This window comes from Anopheles stephensi, chromosome 2 (assembly GCF_013141755.1).
Source record: "Anopheles stephensi strain Indian chromosome 2, UCI_ANSTEP_V1.0, whole genome shotgun sequence".
Lineage (NCBI taxonomy): Eukaryota > Metazoa > Arthropoda > Insecta > Diptera > Culicidae > Anopheles > Anopheles stephensi.
The window spans coordinates 62,176,244-62,191,613 of NC_050202.1; the positions used below are offsets into that span (position 1 = coordinate 62,176,244).

The following is a 15,370-nucleotide window of genomic DNA, read 5'->3' on the forward strand; positions in this document are numbered from 1 at the left end:
TTTTCAATTGAACTTTTATTACTTTAAACAGATTTCATTTGTTAATTTTTATATTAATATTACACGTTTGAGAGTATTAAAACATTCATTCGGTTCACCTTAATAATTCCGTAATAGGAGATATGGTTTTATTAACACTTTTTTAAATTTTCTTACAAACCCATTTTAATTATTAAACTCATCTCGATTAACCAGCTTTCAAATCTTGAAAACGTATCCTGCGTTTCTTTTCCACGCCGAAAAACAAGGACTTTTTCTTCTCCTTGCAGAAAAACCCGGTACGGACCGAATATCGATTTTCCGTACCACACAAGTTCCACCCACGCGCCCGGGCACGTCAATTCCCCGCAAACTTCCGACGAACGCCGCACACACACACACACACATGGCAAGCGGTTTTCCCCGGGGTTCATGCGCAGTTCGGGCCCGAGAGTGTGTGTCGACGGTGTCCTTTTCGGTACTTTAATTTGCTCCCAGCCGAGCTGAGGCCCCGGGAAATCGGTGCCTTAGTAGTGGAAAAATTTCGATTTTCCTAGCTGTATCACACACACACTCGGGACAGGATGCGTTTGCCCCTGTGTGTGTGGGTGCAAAGGCATGGTGGTGCTTGTGTGTGTGTGTTGTAGCGATAGGGAATCAGGATCAGCCGAGCCAGCCAGCCAGCAGCCACACCCAAAGCGCGATTTTCGCCGTACCGATATCCTTTCGGTTTAGATCGCGCCTGGTGTGCGTGTGTGTGGAAAACTCAGGTCGCAGGAGCGGGCTATTTATAGGGACAAAAGTCAATTCAAGCGGCGCAAAGATTGCGTGTGCAGTTTTGATGTTTGATTGATATTTATTTCACATCTCTAACGGGCGGTAACAAATCGGCCGGCGAATTTCCATTTAATCCACCCTTCGTTTACTGTATTTTATACATTTTCCCGTGTGTTGTTTGGTTTTTAATTCGTTCCGAACTTTAGCTAGGATTTTATTATCTAATTTTTCCCAACAAAAAAAAATTGGCTACATTTTAACTATCTTTATATCTTTTTAACGAAACGCTTCTGCCGTCTCGCTGCTATCGTAATGTTCGACACACATTGCTGGATGTACATTTTTGTACTGTCGGTGAGATATGATTTATGCCTGTCGGTTGGGTTTGTTTTTTACTTAAATCACTTTTTCGCACATTTGCTGCACAATCGTTCACCTGCTTTTAGCTAGCTCTATGAAGCCCTATCATATATTTTCTTTTTAGTTTCAGTCTTATTTTTATTAACATTTGGCTGGCTTTGGCTGCGTATTTTCTTTCTCATTTGATACACTTGTGAAGAAACAATAAAAAGGGAGGATTTAACTATAAACAGACACAGAACTGAAAAACAGTTATGGACGCCGCCTTTTTTTGTGTCACAGCCTTTGGGCGTAGATTGGATGGATTAGTGAGAAGCCAGCTGGCAAATAAGCTTACGACGAAAGGACTACAGCTACTAATACACTGTTACGCTTCACTTGGAACACTACAAACATTTCTTTAAACAGCTTCCACGACTATTCCGAACCAACCTCCTCTACACGTGGTTCCTCCCGCACTGGAGAACCTTTGCCTCATGCCTGCACACACAACCGTACAGTTCTCTGTCTTGCTGCACTGATTTTTCGAAACCTCTCACTCCCATTTTGCAAACGAACGGTTGATTAGGCTGCTGAAAATAAACTGAAGATGGAAAAGAAATTATCTGATTTTGGAAAAGAAAAACCCAAATCGGAGAGAAACACGTATAAAAACTGAGCTGCACGCGCAATGAACAAGGTTGGCAATTGGTAAAATAAAAAAAAAAACTCAAAAAACATCGTTATAATGCTAAAAAAGTTAAAGAATAGATAGTTTACATACTCAGTACATTGTAGGTGAATTAAAACAAACAAATAGAAAGTTGCAGAACAAAAAACGGAAAGCATGGAAGATAGATAACAGGGCTTGGTGGTGCGTGTTTCGCTTTTTTTGGTAGAAACAATACATACATACATATAGTATATATAGACATAATTTTAACAATCATAATAACAACACATACACAGCTAAACAGATAAATGGTAAATTACTTTGAAGTGAAATAGAAACAAAATCAAGCAATGAATGAATGAATTGAAGTGAGTTCCAAACACAAACTAAAGAATGTATAACAAACGAATGAACAAGATAACTCACACGCGCAACCACACACACACACGCACACACATCGAGTGTAAGAAAAAGTTAGAAAGGAAAAGAAAAACGAATGAATGTAACTGAAACCGCAGTGGCTGCGATCATTTTAGAGCGAAGAGCAACCTGGCATGCGTTTCTCCGTGGCTTAAAGTAAACGAGACATTGAATGAAACACAATAACAAAACAAAACAACTAACAAATATGGTAAACTATCAGGCAAAGTACTAAAAAAAATGTTGAAAAACAAAACTGTGGTTCATTACTTAATTAGTACAATTTTAACGATTTCGCTGTGCAATACACAGTTAAACAAAACAGTGCACAATTCAATGAGACAAGTGTGTTTTTGAGTGTTTTCTGGTGGTGATTGCTGGTGGTTGAAACAAAAACAACTTATACCATACATCTGGGCTAAAGTATAAAATTTTTCAAAAATACAACTAACAATCAATAAGGTAGCTACTAAACTTGGGTACTGCCAACTGATCGAGAACAAGCAGTAGTGTGTTTGTGGTTTGATGTTTTTGTTTGCAGTAGTAGTAGTGTAGTTTGTTCGTTTGACATGTCTGCTGGTTTTTCTTCCTCTATCTGTCTGTTTGTTAATTTGTTTTGTATTTTTCTGTTTTGTTTTATGTGTTTTGTAAGTTTGTTGTTTTGTTCGTGATTTGCAGCTTGCTTTTTGTGAGTGTGTGTGTGTGTGTGTGTTTTTGGCAAGTGCTGACATTAGGTGTTTTGTTTTTTTTATACAAAATACATTTAAAAATAACATACTGATTTTTGCGAAAAGTTTTATAAAGATATGTATATATATATAGAAAACAACACATACAATCATGAATGACATACCATATTGAAAGCAGAATTAAAATGGAATTAAAGTAAGGAAAGAATAAAAGTACTTACTTACCCACAAACACAACCGAAACAGACACAACAAATGGAACCGATAAAGACCAAAATGAAATGAGAGCGCAAATCGAAGGATACGAACGGACGGTACTCGAACGAACGGATTAGGTAGTATAAGACTGGCTAGCAGCAGGTGGTATTACCGGAGAGCAATGGAGATATAGAGGCTAAAGGTGACTTGAACAGCACAACGGTCATGGTGGAGTAATATCCTTTTTTGCTTTTTTTTTTGCTCTGTTTTGTTCCATTGATCGCTGTTTAAGGTGGTGTTTTTAAAAGTTTTTGATATGTGTGTGTGTGTGTGCGTAGGTATTTGTGTAAACCGAATATAAGACACAACACTCGTTTGCAAAACAGTCATCAACGCATTGGGATAAGAGACAAACCGAAGATAAAAGAAACAAAAAACACACACACAAGAAGACGCCGTGTGGACAACTCACACGGTTCGATTGGGGGGTGGGTACGTGGAAAACAAAGGGATGAAACAATAGGTGGTAGAAGCAGCTAATAAGAGCGCAGCAATATGAGGACGAAACAACAAAAGAACCGAGACAAGTTAATGTGTGTGTGAGTTGTTGGGTTTGGTGTGGACGCAACGAATCTGGGAGCGCGAATAAACACACACATACACACGCACGCACGCGATGCACGTTTTTCATTGTGCAAACACCTCACAATAAAGTGTGCCACTAGAAGATTATCAAACACACTCACACACACGCACACACACACAAACAATGACAGAAACGCACACAAAATTGCCCACAAACGAAAAACGAAACTGGTGCCAAGAAGAACGAACCATCATGAAACAGAAACACACTAGAGAGCAGAATTTGTGATGTTTTTGTCCGGTTTTGTCTGTCTGTTTGTTTCTGTGTATTAGTGAATGTGTGTCTTTTTTTCTATTGTTTCAACACTAAGTAAGTCTCTTTCGTATTGTTTCATTGTTTGAGTTAGTGTTAGTGTTAGTGTCCTTTCTTCCAATACGCGACACATGGTGGATTGATTACATTAGTACGTTGTGGATGGGTTGCATGTGTGTGAGTGTGTGTGTGTGTGTGTATGTTGGTGTGTGTAATTAATTGAAATACCTCACAGAAACAGACGAAAAAAACAATATAGAGAGAAGTAAACCGAATCGGGAACCGGAACACAAAACCAAAAACCCAAGTATGACGAATAAGAAAAATGAAAAACCAAAACAAATACGTACTTAAATTATAAGATTTTTATTTTTGTTCTGTTGTTGCTGTTTGCTGTTCTCTTCTTTTTTCTTCTCTCATCTGTTTGCTGCTCACTGCTTCATTTCATGCTTTATCATCATCATCATCATGTTGTAATTTTTCCACCCACTCACTTTTCCGCCCTTCCCGGGGGTGTGTAATGCGCCTAATATATGATATATGAAGTGTGTATAATATTGTTGCTTTACTTTTGTAATGCTTGCTATTTTCTCTTTTTTGTGTGATGTGTTGTTGTTTATGTGTGTTTTTTCTTCATTGTTTTGTTTGCTTTACCATTGTTGTAATTCTTCTTCCTCTGCTCTCTGGTAGCTGGTTGCTTGCTATTACACTGCATTATAATAATTCATAATTGTATGTACACAATAGAACACGATCGATCGAAAGGAAAGCAGATAAAAAACGAGATGTATCATACATACTATGGTTGTTTTGTTTTGTTTTCCTGTTTCTTCCTGTTCATTTAATTTCTTGAAACAATTTCTCTGTCTGTATATAAAAACCCCAAAAGAAAACACTTTTTTCATGAGTCTGTTATTATATGGCTGGTGTGCTAAAATGCGTGTGTGTGTGTGTGTAACTCGAATATGGTGAAGGTTACATTAGTTCATTATTTTAATATAAACACTGATCATATTAATGCCTCTTGCTGCTCTGTATGTATGTGTATGTTTGTATGCTTCTCTCTCTCTCTCGCACCCAGCCTCAGCAGCTTTGCTTCTTCTATTGCTTATGACACTTTCACACTCCACGCATAAATTGCATAAATTGTGTAAATAATAAGGAGACCAAGAAAAAAAAAACACAAATTTGAGGGGAAAGGACAAAATATGTATAAATATATATTTATGTTGATTTATTTAGGGCAAAAAATAATCTTTACTATAAATAGTCACACACTCTCTCTCTCTCTTTCTCTCTAGTATTTGAAATGAATAAGAAAATTAGGACACAAGAAAAAAATATTACATTAAAACACAAAACATAAAACCCCTTTTAAACACAATTATTAATTCAAGCCAATTATAAATTATTTCCCGCGCCCGGACAGGAGCCTCTAAGCATGCGCTTCTTTGCGAATCTGGGCGATCCATTGCCGAAATAATCCGATTCGATGGCTTTACAACAAAAAAAAAACTTGTAAAAGGAAAATAAACCCTATGCCTTATGCTACGCAGCTGGTATCGATAGATTTAGTGGGTAAGATTTGCCATAAGACAAACACGATGGAAACTAAAGAACATTCGCTCTTTCTCTCTCTCTCTCTCTCTCTCTCTCTATTGCACACATTGTTGTTCTTCTATCATGTTTTGTGAATTTTCCCTGAACCATTCCAGCGATTCGTTTCGTTTATTAACTAAGAAATCTTAATCCACAAAAGCAAAAAAAAACACACACTGACGCATCGTATTAAGAAATTTAAAAGTTGATGAACGAAAAAAAATGGAAAAGAAAGAGAATTTATTTTAAAAAAATCTATGGAATCCCTTTATCCCAACGGCACTGCAAACGGAAACACCACGCAAGAAAAAAAATTGGCTCTTACAAACTAAAAGTTTAACTTAAGAAAGGATGATATTATACTGTAAATAATCGATACGCCGTGTAAACGCTGCTTCATGTTGATAAAACTGCTAGCAGGAGGAGAGTAACTGATACAAGAAGTGATGGAAAGAATTTCGAAAATTACTAATTTTCGTCCTCGTGTCGTCCCTGGGCCTGGCAATGCATTACACACTGCTGAAAAGCACAAATTTGTCATATCATAGCGAGATTCGTTCACGCGGTTTTTGTGGGATTTTTTGTATCCTTTCTTTTTGGTATCTGTGGGTGCGTGTTGGCTCTGGCTTAACGACCCTGGTAAGGACACGCCCGGGGCCGCATAATGGATCGCTGGGCTTAACGATACCACAAAATTGGATAGACAGACCAACGGCGGAACGGTCTGAATGGGATTTGATACGCGGTCCTGCCGTGTGAAAGATCGGAGCCACTCCCTGATCATTCCCATGCATTGATTGTAGAATCTGGATACTATTTGCTGTTAAGCATCGATTCTTTAACCAAAAAATGGGCGTTGTTAATGCAATCCATCACCGTTAAAATGGGTTTCCTTTTGGGCGTGATGTTTAGTAAATTAGTATAATGATGTCATACTTGAAATTGATGTCCCAAAAGAGAGAAAGGATATGAGAACTCATAAGAACAAAACGAAATCAAACAAAAGAACAGAACAAAACAAACGAAAAACTAAACAGAAACCCGTACCGATTGTAGATCGAAACATGAGAACGGGGAGTAAAAATGTAAAATATATTTTAAAAAAACGAAAGTAAAGCATATGAAAAAGAGATAAAATGGGAGGGTGGGTAAAACAGAAAATGAAATTTTGAAAGCTACAGAAACAAACAAAAAGTTTAGTTGAATAGAGGATGATCCACAAGGAAAACCACCTTGAGTGCGAAAAACGAGGTAAAAGCGTCAAGTAAAAAGCGCCTGCCCTCTGCTTTCTGTGTCTTACAAAACAGTCTTCGTATCACAGCTGGAAAATGGAATTGTTTGAAGGTTTCAGCTAACAAGCTAAGCGTTAACTGAGTAAAAAAGCTTACACTTTTACCCAAGTGCAGCTTGTGCAGGTTGGTTGATTCCTCTTCTGCTACAAAAGCAGCTTGCGGTTTTCCCGTCCCTGTTTGCGCAGTGCTTTGGTGTTGAATTTTGGAAAAAAGAAACCAAAAGACAAATTTTACATGAAGGAAAATTAAATGGTTAAATCATAAAAAAGACTATGGTCAAATAGTAACAGCATACGCGAGCGAGAGAGCTTAACTGTTGTGTGTCTGCTTACAGCACCACGGGGGATTGAGATATCCGGTAAGGAAATGAACGCAGTAAACGGAAGAGACACTGGCTAGTAAGTGATGTGTAAAATTGTTCACTTTACAAACATTCTGTGCAATGATGTGTGTGTATCCATCTTCCACGCTTTCAACCCTCCCCCCATTATCTCTCTGTACACGAAATGAGTTATTTGCTTTGTGTAATGTACGTACGGTTGATTAATTTAGCCGTTGTTTGTTTTTCTTTTTTAAATGCCAACTATTTCCTGTTTGCAATGTATAGTTTAAACCTAAAACACAATTTTCCCCCTTTTTATTCACACAGTGCTAGGCTCTCGTTCGAGACACGTGCTTTGCTCAACATTACAGGGGTTCTCAGGCCAGGTTCAACATACAGTGTTACTATGTTTAACTGGCCTGAGAAACCCTGTAATCAGTATCGGCGGACTACTATGCTACACGTGTGGGGATAATACCATGATTCGCTTTCTCACTCACGCTGCGATTATGTTACCGGCAGCAGTGTTTTAAATGCTCCGGACTAAACTATGTTTTCCAGCAGCAGCACAGCAGCAACAGCATGTGCTTTACTTCCGGTTGTTGCCTTTTTATTTTCTAAGAGGAGAAAGAGTATTCGTTCATTTTACGTTCATCGGCTTTTCCCTTTGCTTTTGCCCGTTTTCACTATACGTTAGGTTTAACTTGGGTGTATCCTTCTGACCGCCCCAAAAAGCGACAGAATGGTATATAATATGCATGTAGAATAATAATTATATACCAATAACATTCTTCCCCCATCATCCCTCTGGTTACACTACTCCTGTCCCGAAGCACAGGGATAATGGGTCTTTTTTTTTGTTGGGTTCGTTTGCTTAAAAATTACTGTGCGATACTTTGTTCCATCCATCTTTTGCCTGTCCCCGTAGACTAGGTATGGTGAAGGGTTCGAGAAAAGCGTAAGTTGTACGCACTATTCCAGCAGTAGCAGCAGCACCGACAGAGCTCAGCTCCTTTTTCTCAGCCACTACTGCTGCTGCCTCTTCTACTGTTGTTTAAATGTTAACCGAGAACGAGAAAAAAAACTAGCAGAAAAGAAAATCGTTCTCGTGACGACGGTGCGCTTTATCGAGTTGGAAAATAAATTAAAAGAAACTCCAGTAAACACGCTTCAAGGAAGAGAAATAGTGGCTCTTAAAAAGTATGGGGGGAACAAGAAAACGTGGAACATACAGCAAAAGAAAGAGGTAGAAGTAACAGAACCGAATGAGATGTGTGTGAGTGGGGGGGTAAAGGGGAGCCGCCGGACGGGCGAGTGAAATCGGCACACAAAATCCTTCACGCATTATTGCAAGCGCATTTTGCTTGTAAAGGTCAGCTTTGCTAGATTTGTCCTCTTTTTTGATTCCTTAAGTTTTCACGTACTTCAAAAAATCATGCCTTCAAATGCGTGTGTGTGTGTGTGGTGGGTTTTTGCTCAACTGCGTTTCGCAATTAAAAGTAGCTCGAGCACGGCTAGCGAGTTTGTAATAAGTTATTATAAATACTTTATACTAAGTTTCCCTTTTCCCCTATCTCTCACTCTCTCTCCTCCCTTCTTCGCTACCACTTTTTCTTTCCATATCCTCTTATCCTTTCTCCACCCATCCGCTTTAACTAGACTAGTGTGTGTGTGTGTGGGCTTCCGGGGGAGGGAGGACGTTTGCCACGCTACCACCCCGCCCCGTTTTATGACACTAAATTAAAGGTTTTGACGACTGGTTTGCGCGCTTTGAACATTTGCAGACTTTAGCGCGCAGCCATCCGCGTGTTGAGATCATGTTCTTGGACAACAAACCAGAGAACGACGACTCTCGCTCGAAACATTAGCACCGTGTTCTTCACCACCGTATAAGTTATGTTTCGTCCCAAGTAGAGGAAGTAGAGTCCTCTAGAGTGTTTTTCCCTTAAGTACGCGCGTTCTGTTTAGTTTTCGTTTGTTTTGTTTTGTTTTTTTTTTTGTTCTCGTTTTGAATCTCGTTCACATTCCTTTTGACTCTCCCAACACAAACAAGGGTGGAGGAAAAGGGGGGGTCCGGATTTTTTGCTTTTTCCCAGGTTAAGCCCCCGTGTCTACTACCGTTCTCGCCATCATTATCATTATGCTAGAGAAGTGTTTGAGATCGACTTGAATGTGTCCAGCTGTATGCAATTCCATACCACTGTGTGCGTGTGTCTGTATGTCTGTAAGTGTGATTCGGAGGAGTACAGGTGTTGCACATAGTGGTTTCATCATTATCAGATTCCCATGTTTTCCCGCCCAGCAAAGGATATGCTACTATAGGCGGCGGCGCATCGTGTTTCACAGACTCAGACTGCTGCTTTGTTTTAATGGAAATCATACTCGAACCACTTAACAAACATTACTTTCCTTCCTTTCACCCTAGCGACGCTCACACCACAAAACCAGGGGTTCACAAATTCATCTGACTCACTGCTTCTTCTTCTTTACACACTTTGCATTTGTCCTATGCCTTTTGTTTCTTCTTTATTTTCACCTACAATTTATCCCAATAAATAAGTTAAGCAAATAAATAAAATTCTTCTAATTCCTGCATCCCTCCCACATTATATCGCAAATATGTATGTGTGTGTGTTTGTGTGTATATATATAGCAATATAATTATATTCTTACTTCGACTACTGTGATCGTGCCTTACCCTCCAAAAGCATTTACCTAAGTGACCGGAAAAGGTATGCTGTGAACAGTAAGGGATTTGATTCAGAGAACGCTTGGCAACGCCTTAAAAAGATTGCCCACCTACACACTCCTTGTGATGTCCTTTTACTTGTCCCTGCCCTCTTATCGATAAACCCTACATCATTTTCTCTTTCGTGTGTGTGTGTTTTTTTGGTAGCAAACGTTTAGAAAAAATGCACGTTATCTCCTGTGTACAGTAGTTGTAGACTAATCATAATTTTATATATTATATATAATAAAAAAAACCTAGCGTTTATAAAATATAGGCAAAAAAACACAAAAACCTATAGATGCATGTTTCACTCCTTGCTCCTGTTTTCTTTTTTTGCTGCTGCTAAATCGTTACCAATGTCGATCGTCGTCTGCTAGCTTCCCTTCCTATAATCATTTCTGACTTTTGACTAGATTTGCGTTTACTTGCACTTTCGCTTCCGTTTTCCGTAGTGTGTAAGTTTAGGTGGTGGTTTCTGTGTTATCTATGTAAGATTCAATGATTTTTGCACAACGCAAGTGCATTTATCGCTATTTACGGCCTATTTACCAGCTTTTCGATTGTTTTTTCGGGGGCACACACACGTGTGGGCTCTGAGAGACTGATTAGGTGTCGTCAACCAAGTGTGTACGGGGAGAGGGTGTTGGTATTTTGACCCTACCCCATACACACCTCCACGAAATGTTAGTTTATGGGTTTTACCTGCTGGGTTGCGAAGACATCTCTGGCTGACGCGATTTCCCATTTTTCCCCGGAGGCCCGCGGCTCCCTTTGTTTTGCTGCTGTCCCGCTAAATGTGTGGGGGGTTTGAATTGTTTGTTTCAGTTTCGCGCTTATTGGAGTTTGCCTGCTCTACTCGTCAACACACACGCACACATATGTTTGGAGTCCTCCTTTAATGTTGCATACTAAATGGGGGAAGATGGAGTTGAAAAGAAAACAAATTTTACAGCATTAGGATTAGAGATTCTTTGTTAATAGGGTTTCTTGATCGAACAGATAGAACGTATAGCTTGTTAATTCAACTAACAACACTCGTAAAAGCTGGTTGACGAACAGAGACAAAAGAGAGCATTACAACTACAATGCAGTTAGTGGAAAAATGGAATTAAAGTGCGCATACTTAAAGGATGGTTCAAGCTGTTAGAATTACGTCCTTTTTCAGCAGACGCAGCGAGCTGTCCATAGTAAAGCATAGTAAAACGGATAGAAAAGTGACCAAAAAAGGAACCATCCGGTCGTGCACCTCCACCACCACCATCACCATGTCCTTCAAGCGAGAAATACACAAGAAACGACCCGCAACCAAATCTACGCAGGCAGGCAATCAATTCTCAAAGGCAGAGCAAAAGTCTACTGACGCCGGAACGAGGACACAGTTTGGGGTTGGAGGGTTGTGAAAATTTATAGCCGCAGACTGTAAGACGGCGCGCGCGCGTGCCTATTTTCCGGCTCAACTCACGCTTCTTTAGAGGTTTCTTCGCTCCGTGTTCGATCATTCTCCTTTGGGAACACTGCTGCTGCTGCTGCTGCTGCTGCCCTCCAGCATCCTTTTCTGTGTTCTTGTGTGTGTGTGTGTGTGTTTACTTTATGTGTGTGTGCGTGTGTGTGAGAGTGTGTTGGGGAGCCGTTCAGATGGGGATGGTTTGGTTTGGTTTGGCTTCAGCTCGCTTTTCCTTCAGTGCTGCAGCTCTTTAGTTATCGCTCATGTGGCCTCCGCTGAAATTGATTGTGGAGCAGTGGTGAAAGGAGAGGGTTGTATATTTATTATATTTACATGATTGTTGTGCTGCCACCAGCGAAACGGCACACACGATCTCTCCACTGAGGACGAGCGAGAGAGAGAGATCAGTGTCACCGAGTGGGGGGGAGGCAGGCCGGTGGATAAAATTGCACTAAATTAGATGAAATTGAGTATGGGACACGCCGGGCGAGCAGCAGAAGCGATGGTTCTGAGTGGTTTATATGTGTGGTGGAAAAAGCAATGGAGAAGCTTGTTGAGGAGCGCGTGGAGATAAAATCGCGCGGCGGGAAATGTTGCATGCTAGGCGTTTGTAGCGATCGCCAATGTTCGGCAGCTAGGACGACCACAGGACGCACCAGTGTGTAATGCCAGTAATAATGCTCTCTTTTGTTGGTTTTCTAACGCCGAACCAGTAACAGATCAATTTTGGAAAAGAAAAGTGTAAGCTACAGGCGCTCCAAGGGCTCAATACGAAACAAACGAAAAAAAAAAACATGTTCATTTGGACGCTTGGAGACGTTAGGCTCCTCAGGATCTTGGATGGACACGGATCAAAGGGTAAGGAAAAGATTCGAAAAGGCTCATAGACAAACATATTGGTACGCAGCGGCGTCGCAGGAAGAGCAGGAGAAAGAGGGGTAAGGAAGGGGGGGAGCGTGGGTTATAGTAAGATGAAGAAGAAAGTAAGAAAGTTCAATTTACTTTGATTTGTTGGTCTTGAAGCTGACTTGCAGAACGCGCTGTCCCAACGTGTAGCCGTTGAGCGAGCGGATGGCCAGCATCGCCTCCTCGTAGTTGGTCATCGTGACGAAACCGTAACCCTTGCACTGGTTCGTAGCCGCATCCTTGATGACCTTCACGTTCTGCACAGCGCCGAACGGGCCAAACAGCTGCCACAGCGTGTTTTCTTCCGTTTCCGGTGCCAGGTTGTAGATGAATATGCTCCAACCACCGGACGGTGCCACGTTCAGACCGTTGGTAGGTGCGGCGGGCAACATCATGTCCAGCACCTCACCACCCATCGGCGAAAACCGTGCCAGACCCTTGTTGATCGGATGGTGGATCGCACCGAGCCGGCGTGTTAGCTGCGGATTCAGGAAGGCTGGCAGGGCTGGCTGCACCACCTTGGCCGCCGCATTCTGGCCCGGCGTGTTCGAGAACTTGACCGTGATCGGATCGGTGAGACCCTTCGGCGTGGTACCGTTCAGTGCCTGGATCGCGCGTTCCGCTTCCTTGCGCTGGTCGAATCGAATGAAACCGACCCCCTTCGGCTTATCGTTGCCTTCCTGGATGAGAACGCGCGACGTGATGATTTCACCGTACGGTCGGAAAATCGTCTCCAGCTCTTCCTGGGTGATCGTTTTCGGTAGCCCGGAGATGTACAGGTTCGCACCCTTGATGCCCTCGGAGCTGGGGCGCGCGAACGACACCTTCAACACCTTGTTCTGTAACCGCAGTCCGTTCAGCACATTCACTGCCTGTTCCGCATCCTGTGGCCGATGGTAGTTGACGAACCCGTAACCCAAACTCTGCCCTTTCGGCTGGCCGGGATAGATGACGTTCTTGTCCCGCACCAGCTTCACACTCTCCACCTCGCCGACGCTCGAGAACAGTGACCGGATCTCTTCCTCCGTCATCGTTTGTGGCAGATAGTTGACGATCAGATTGGTGCGCGAATTGTTGTCCGAGCTTTGGGCGCCACCACCGGCAGCTCCACCAGCCGTCTGGCCAGCTTCGCCGCCACCGCCACCACCACCTCCCCCATTGCCACCATTCTGCTGCTGCTGCTGTTGCTGTTGCTGCTGCTGCTGCTGCTGCTGTTGTTGCTGCTGCTGCTTCTGGAGGTCCTGCACGGCCGCCAGCACCTTGTTCGTCATGTTTACGGTCGTAATTTTGAGGCTGTTGCTAAAGTTCCCGCGGCTAAGCGCACGGGAGCTGACAGGAAGCAGAGATGAGATTAGCTTAACACGTTACCTCCCTACAACGGGGTTTGTTGGCCTAGGCGCGCTGGTGTATTCTTGTGAGTGTGTGTGTGTCGCCGATACAGAACAGAGAGACACACAGCGATTGCGTTGCTGTGCAGTAGGGCAGAAGTAGGAACGCGTGTTCTTATTATGGAGCGACAGGAAACACACAACAAATAGCAGCCACCCGCTTCTCGGGTCCCGGAAAGGAAGCGGCACTTTACACGCACACACGGCACGACGGATTTTGGTTCCGAAACTCACTGTTCACACTCGCACGTCGGACGGACAGACAGAGAGCAGAGACACACACCGCGCGATGATGGCAGCAAAACAGTCGTCGAATTGTCCTCCCGTCCAGAGTTGACAGAACAAAACTTCTCTCACCCCCTGTGTGTCGACGGATGGCCTGCAAGAGTGATAAAAAATGGCTGCTCTCTACACACAGAACGGAACCAACACGAACACACACGCACACCACGAATGCTTCCCGAGCTTCTCGCTCTCGCTTGTTCGCCTGCTAGCTCGTTTTGCCAAGTAGCTTTTAGATATGCACTTCCTTCCGATGAGCGAGATAACATGCGTGTGGGCTAACCACTCTTGCTCTTTTTCGACACGCGTAAACTGCACGCACTTTTCGACGGAACCAACACCACCCCACTAATACTTTCTGCTACTGCTGCTGCTTACTTCACGCACACATATGTCACTTACACACTTGTCAGTACACGCGCACGTTATTGGTGTGTGTGTGTGTGTGGTTGGTGCTGTTACTGGTACGCTATTATGCTACCACAAGCGACATGGGTCGGTTTTTCGGTATGAGCAGAAGATATTTCCGTTCACTGCAATTTACCACCTTTCTACACCTCCGGGAGCTGCAATCTGTGATAATCGCTTTCGCCCACCTCTTGGGAACGATAATTATGCTGTTGCGAATCGCCGCACCGCTTACGATCGGAACACAAACGCTCTTTGTGTATGTGCGTGCGCGTATATTGCGGGAGTTCACTGGATGGTGCTCTTTCTCTTTTGCTCCTATACGGTCGTACACTCTTCGCTATTTGCGCAATCAATTTGATGCGTGTACGATGGTATGATGGAATAGTAGTGGTGTTAGACCGATAGAAAAAAAATGAGCCAAGAGAGCGAGCGACGCACACCACGCACAACACTGAGGACTGCCGAAATACAATTGAACGGAACTGCGTCCGCAGGGTTGCACCGTACCGAAAAGGTTGGGTTCGTTCGGGTTCACCCACTTCGGCATTTTCCGAGCGGTGTTGTACAGTTTTCCCGTATCCGCCGCGTATCCTTGCCAAGGAGTAAACAGGACGTGGCGTGAGCGCATATAGCATTTCGAACTAAAGCATAAGTCCCTTCGTGTTAACTTCGTGCGAACAGGAAAATGTCCTTGCCTTAGCATAAAAGAGAGCAAGCATCGCATGTTGTAGGTCTTGCTCTGGGCGGGCGACAGGATACAGGTCCTGATTGACCGTGCGTTAGCTTGTACTAATGCTGGATTAAAAGATTTTCTTTTAACTTTGCTTCAGCTGGACATCAAACGAAACGAGGAAACGAAAAGCAAATTATTTTTACTGGATGATTTGTATGCTTCGAGGATGTGCATAGCAATTGATTAATGTTCCTTAAAATCTATCGAAAGTCCCTTCTTTATGAATAAAATATATCAATCCAATCGTAGCATCTCCCAAACTTTACACTCATTTTTCGTTGTGAATATC

At 42.6% G+C, this 15,370-nt stretch overlaps 1 protein-coding gene across 3 annotated transcripts; it reads right to left on the bottom strand.

Annotated features, from left to right (window-relative positions):
* Nucleotides 1-14,835, bottom strand: LOC118506640 (protein elav). Of its 3 annotated transcripts, XR_004905526.1 has the most exons (4): nucleotides 14,485-14,835; nucleotides 12,364-14,034; nucleotides 11,380-11,636; nucleotides 89-10,825 (listed from the first exon to the last, which is right to left on the bottom strand). XR_004905526.1 is itself a non-coding variant. In XM_036044021.1 (3 exons), exons 2-3 carry the CDS (start codon nucleotides 13,536-13,538, stop codon nucleotides 11,612-11,614), a joined length of 1,200 nt encoding a protein of 399 aa, XP_035899914.1. In that variant the 5' UTR covers nucleotides 13,539-13,596; nucleotides 14,485-14,835; the 3' UTR covers nucleotides 11,509-11,611. The 3 variants fall into 3 exon arrangements, 2 of the variants coding, with proteins under 2 accessions (XP_035899915.1, XP_035899914.1); XM_036044021.1 differs by lacking the exon at nucleotides 89-10,825 and having other exon boundaries at nucleotides 11,509-11,636; nucleotides 12,364-13,596; XM_036044022.1 differs by lacking the exon at nucleotides 11,380-11,636 and having other exon boundaries at nucleotides 1-10,825; nucleotides 12,364-14,834.
* Between the last annotated feature and the right edge of the window lie 535 nt (nucleotides 14,836-15,370).